The sequence below is a fragment of the Triticum aestivum genome, chromosome 6D (assembly GCF_018294505.1).
Source record: "Triticum aestivum cultivar Chinese Spring chromosome 6D, IWGSC CS RefSeq v2.1, whole genome shotgun sequence".
Lineage (NCBI taxonomy): Eukaryota > Viridiplantae > Streptophyta > Magnoliopsida > Poales > Poaceae > Triticum > Triticum aestivum.
Genome location: NC_057811.1, coordinates 491,658,575 through 491,664,549, shown reverse-complemented (window position 1 = coordinate 491,664,549; position 5,975 = coordinate 491,658,575). Strand labels below are relative to the sequence as shown.

The window sequence follows — 5,975 nt, the reverse complement described above, 5'->3', positions numbered from 1 at the left end:
ATCCGCCTAGGGATCGATGCCCTGAAGCGAATCTGCTGCGGCAGCCCCGACAGGCGCAGGCGCGCGTGCAACCGCGACAGCTGCAGGTGGGCGCGCCGAGCCACCCGCGCCAGCCACGTGGTAGTTCCTGGCGGGCCGCGGCACCTCCCCTCGTGCAAGCCAATCGCCACCCAGCAGATGGCAGGCCGGCGCTGGCCCGGGCCGCGCGCAGCTTGAGGCCCACTCGTCCATAAGCGGCGGATGACTCGTCTGACGGGAGCGGGGACAGACCCTATCGATGCGGGGCCCATGCAATCACGAGGCGATGATGACGCTGCTAGGCCCAGATCCTCTGTGGCCGACTCGCCACGTGCATCACAGCTGGCGACCGCAGAAGATCCAGACCCGACTGCTACTGCCGACAACGCCGGTTCTGGAGTTGTGCCTGGATTCGCCTCGGGATCGGGGAAGGATCAGCTCGATCTAGGTGTGGGATCCTCTGTGTCGGGCTCTCTGTAGTGGCTCCTGCTACTACTCCACGTCACACACGGCTACAGCAAGGGGTAATTAAACCTATTGATTATAAACATATTACAAAATATGGATGGTATGTTCAATAGGTGAACCAGGAGAACCCAACACTCTTGAAGAGGCTCTTGGTGATGCAAATTGGAGAAAGGCAATGCATGATGAAATTGTGTCACTGAGGAAAAACAAAACATGGCACTTGGTTCCTCCAAGACAAGGTAAAAATCTTATTGACTGTAAGTGGGTATTTAGGATAAAAAGAAAAGTTGATGGAACTATTGATCGTTACAAAGCTAGACTCGTTGCAAAGGGTTTTAAACAAAGGTATGGTATTGACTATGAGGACACGTTTAGTCCGGTTGTTAAAGCTGCTACCATACGCCTTGTTTTGTCCATTGCTGTGTCTAGGGGATGGAGTCTACGACAGCTAGACACTCAGAACGCGTCCCTCCATGGTGTTTTGGAAGAAGAGGTTTACATGAAACAACCTCCTGGGTTTGTAAATGCGCAGGCACCACTGCATGTGTGCAAACTTGACAAGGCCATGTATGGACTGAAACAGGCCCCGAGAGCATGGTATTCTCGCCTCAGTAGAAAGATGCAAACACTTGGTTTTGTTCCTTCAAAGTCTGACACTTCATTATTTATCTATAACAAGTCAAGAATATCCATATTTGTTCTCATTTATGTTGATGATATAATTGTGACAAGCTCATCTGATGAAGCAATAACAACACTGTTGAAGGATCTAAGTGCAGAATTTGCTCTCAAGGATCTAGGAGTTCTACACTACTTTCTTGGTATTGAGGTCAAGCAACACAAGGATGGTCTTCACCTGTCTCAAGAAAAGTATGCAACAGACTTAGTGAAAAAGGCTGGTTTGCAAAGTTGTAAGTCTGCACCTACTCCTTTATCTAGCACAGAAAAATTGTCTCTTGCTGAAGGAGAGCTTCTGAATTCAGAAAATAGTACAAAATACAGAAGCCTGGTAGGTGCACTTCAGTACTTGACACTGACCAGACCAGACATTTCCTTTGCTGTTAATGTGTCAGTTCCTTCATGCACCTACCACTGTTCACATGACTGCTGCAAAACATATAGTAAGATATGTGAAAAATACATTGAGCATTGGCCTGAATTTCAGTAATAATTTGCCATTTATTAGTGCCTTCACTGACTCAGACTGGGCTGGGTGTCTAGATGACAGACGCTCAACTGGTGGTTTTGTAGTATTCTTTGGACCTAATTTGATATCTTGGAGTGCAAGGAAGCAAGCCACAGTTTCAAGATCCAGTACAGAGGCGGAATACAAAGCATTGGCAAATGCAACAACAGAGATCATATGGGTGCAGTCAATTTTAAAGGAATTAGGTATGAAAAGCACTAGAGCTCCATGTTTATGGTGTGATAATCTAGGTGCTACCTATTTGTCAGCAAATTCAGTCTTTCATGCTAGAACTAAACACATTGACATAGATTTTCACTTTGTTCGAGAAATAGTTGCAAATAAACTTTTGGATATTCGGTTTATCCACTCTCAAGACCAAGTTGCTGATGGCTTCACCAAAGCTCTACCTACAAGAAGTTTTGAAGACTTCAATCATAATCTCAACTTAATGAAGTTGTGATTAAGGGAGGGTGTCAAACATGATGATATTGCGTGCGTGATCATGGCGTGTACAAGAAGGAAGATCATCACCGTTGGAGGAATAGTTAGTTAGACAAGTATTTTGTAATCTTTATCTCCTCTTATCTCTAGCTTTCTTCCTTTTCAAGATCTATCTCTCTCAACCGACTTGTACGCGTATCTGGGCTCGCAACCCATCTATATAACACGCAACACGTCTGCCAGAATAGGCAAGACGTTTACCGCAAGTTGCACAGAGGAAACAAAACTTAAAACTCTTTTGCCGGAAATCTTCAATGTAAAACTAGACATTGCAAGCCATTTATTGAATTCACATAATCAAAATTAAGAAATCTACCCGCGCAAACTATGCGGGCCACTTTGCTAGTTCACTTGACATTTCAACATAACAGTCGATACAGGGTTGCCTAGCTGGCTAGGCTTAATTATTCAGTTCGTGGATTACAGTAGAGGTGGCACACGATCAATCTGGTGATGTGGATGCATTACATTACAGGCTCCTCCTGACCTCCATGCCATCAATGATGAGGCCGCTCATCTCTTTGTTCGGGTCCTCATGGAGGAGCTGTACAGTTACCGCTTTCTCGTTAGAGAACTCCCCCAGTCTAAGCTCCAGCCAGCCATCGCCCCTGGTGACAGGGTAGGTGACACCATGGGCACTACTTGGCCCACCCTCTTTGGGGTGAAGGCTAACCTTGCTGCTAGCAATGATATTGTCGAAATGGAGCGTGCTCGCTGTCTGCACAATGCCTTCCAGGGTGCTGCCAGCCCGCTTGTACACGAGGTAAGCCGTGTAGCTTGTGGTGGCGGCAGGCAGGTCCTTGGGTGTGATCAGCCGAGAGACCTTCAGATAGTACACACGTAAGAGTTCCGCACATTCGCCAAACCTTTGTAGCATGGACAAGAAAAGAAATGGCGCGCATAAGGTTAAATATATGTCGTGTAAGAAAGACGTGAAAAGTTTCTTTCAAAGATGGGCGGGTGAACCTGGAGTCCCGGCGTGAGGTCCATCTCCAGTACTCGGGATTGTCAACCCATGCAATAGTTAATGACCTCGATGGTAGCTTGACGACGGTGCTCTCCGGCCCCATAGGACGACTCTGCGGTTTGTCAAGAAAAATTCAAGCATAAGTACCAAGTTATGTTTACTAACAGTAGGAGGTATAGCCCACCGGGGGTAAAAATTCCACTCATATGTACTCCTACTGGACATGCATTAATCTCCGATGAGGTTACAGTATCCTATATATCGTGCTAGTGGGGCCTAACTAATTAATATCACATGCTTATATTTATATATAGTGTATTTCAATCTTATCATGCATGCAACTAATTAAGTTAACTCGTCGCAATATCATTGTTGATTTCACCATCTACTATTCAGATGGCACGCAAAAAAATAGTACGCACGTGGTTTAACATGCATGCACATAATCATTGACTGTGCATGCCATGTATGCAAACACCTACAAAGCTGATTTTGTATGCACCGGTCGAATCAGAAATATATGTACATGCAAGTGTCACATCTGATCAGAATCTCAATTTAGCATTCTGACAAAAAAAATGTTCCTAATTAAGCAGGTTAATTAGGGATCCGGATTATGCATGATGTTGTATGGGTGGAATTTTCACAAACAAACAACCATTGTCAAGAGAATACAACTGTGCTTTGAATTAATCTTACGTACCTGGCTTATGGAAGACCATGGAAACATGCTCTCCAGACTGTCCAGGTCGCGAATTACTTCACGTACTGTGGGTCTCTGATGTTTGTCTTGGTCCATGCAGTTTCGAGCTAATTCGGTGCACCCCCTCACTCGTGGGAGGCTCATGTCTATATATTTATCCCACTGCTATAATTAAGTTTACAACTTAATATTAGGATCACTTAACCATAATTATTACAACATAGAATGCAAACACACAACATATGTATATTATATTGCAGACACATTTGTTATGCCGTGATTAGTTCACAAGTAGAGATAGTTTTCTGAATATAAATTTGTATTGCTAAAATGACACTGAACTGTAGGAAAATAGGCAAACCTGAAACATAAACAAAACCAACTAATTAAATACCTTATTTTGGTTAGAAGCTAATGGTAACATTATTTGTCAATAGAATTCAATTCAAGATACTAATTTCTATAATATTTTACTAAGATATGCCTCAAAAGAAGTAGTGGATTTTTTTTTTAGAATTTAGATTGTGCAAAGTAGGAAAACACTTCTATTTCTATGCAATGAAAGTAACGATGAATAATGTTTACCATAATTTAATGATGTAAACTAGAGTATTAAGTTATTTTCTCCTTACATGCAACAGACTTATCATGCTCATGCCAGATAGTAGCTCCACCATAATAACACCCAAAGCATATATGTCTGACTTTAGTGATACTTCTCCATTATCTTTGCTTTCTGGTGCAATATATCTCCTGCATGCATTGATGAGATAGTTTATTTGAAGTATCACCGCACAAAACCAATTTAACGAGTAGAGATGTCAATATGCTAGCTTTGCTTACAATGTTCCAGCTATGCGTGAAGTAAGCAATGTGGATGTTCCTTGGTCTAAGAATCTCGACAAACCAAAATCAGTAATTTTTGGTTCCATCTGAGCATCCAACATTACATTTTCAGGTTTTAAGTCACGATGGATAATTTGCTTGTCATGAAGATAGTGCAACCCTTGACAAATTCCTCTAATCATTTTGTAGCGTGCTGGCCAGTCCTCTTGATGAGGTTTCTCTGCAAGAGCAAAGGATCATGTAGTCTTCCTAATATATTCTTCATTAGTGTACATGTTAGTTTTGCACAGCAAATTCGTAAATAGATAATTGGTCGTCTCCCTATTGTACCCAAACCACAAGTAGGCACCAGGAGAGTATTTATCAACTATTTATTCAATGATATAACTCCAAAGCTAGTTAGTAGTTATTTTTATAGTGATTGCAAATAGATACATGAAGATGTAAGCTATCCATACCTTGTTGAAGATACTGTCGAATATTTCCTTTAGGAACATACTCGAAACAAAGCAACCTCTTATAATGCCCTGCCAGCACAGGTACTCCATCGTATGTCCTAACTTCCTCTTGTATATCTGAACAATAGCCCAGAAATCTAACTATATTCTTGTGATTTGCAATTTTTAAACACCTGATCTCATCTAGGAATTGCCTATCAGTAGCATTATGTGTCTTGGAGATCTTCACAGCGACTACCCAGTTTTCCAAATCTCCCTGTTTTCCTCATGGTGTTAATATGCAGTTTTTCACTCCACCAGGGATTTTTTTTAAATTTAAATATTTGTGAGACAATCAAGAAAAAACCATACCTGGTACACAACTCCAAACCCACCACGACCAATCTCGTTAGAAAAAGAATTTGTAATGTATTTCAGTATCCCATAAGATAGCATGGTTGGCTCCACACTTGGATCACTCAGTATGCGTTCTAGAGCTCTCAGTTCACGTGCTTGATCATCATCCATCTGTACAACATAAAAATACGCTCTTTGGTAAGACCAGGTATATTTCGGTATTGATTATTCTTCTTAGATAAAAATTATTATAGTGGTTCTTAGTGCTACTACAAAATGTTATTAGTTGCTCCACTGAGATCCACGGAAACAGGGAAGTTGTACAACAAACCTCAAACAAATCAGACGCAATGTTCTATTATATGTCTATCTAATATTTCACACACCGATTCAACATTGTCTTTTTTTTAACATAGGCTTAGTCACTATATAATGGGTAGGGCTGAGTTGAACTACGGTGGAAAAACATAACAAGTTGTGTAACAATTT

The 5,975-nt window shown here is 41.8% G+C and overlaps 1 protein-coding gene across 1 annotated transcript; it reads right to left on the bottom strand.

The window, feature by feature from the left end:
• Window positions 1-2,645: 2,645 nt before the first annotated feature.
• LOC123142261 (uncharacterized) lies at window positions 2,646-5,657 on the bottom strand. Its single transcript, XM_044561248.1, has 7 exons — window positions 5,502-5,657; window positions 5,151-5,267; window positions 4,690-4,778; window positions 4,479-4,599; window positions 3,847-4,008; window positions 3,043-3,255; window positions 2,646-2,999 (listed from the first exon to the last, which is right to left on the bottom strand). Exons 1-7 carry the CDS (start codon window positions 5,655-5,657, stop codon window positions 2,646-2,648), a joined length of 1,212 nt encoding a protein of 403 aa, XP_044417183.1.
• Window positions 5,658-5,975: the final 318 nt, after the last annotated feature.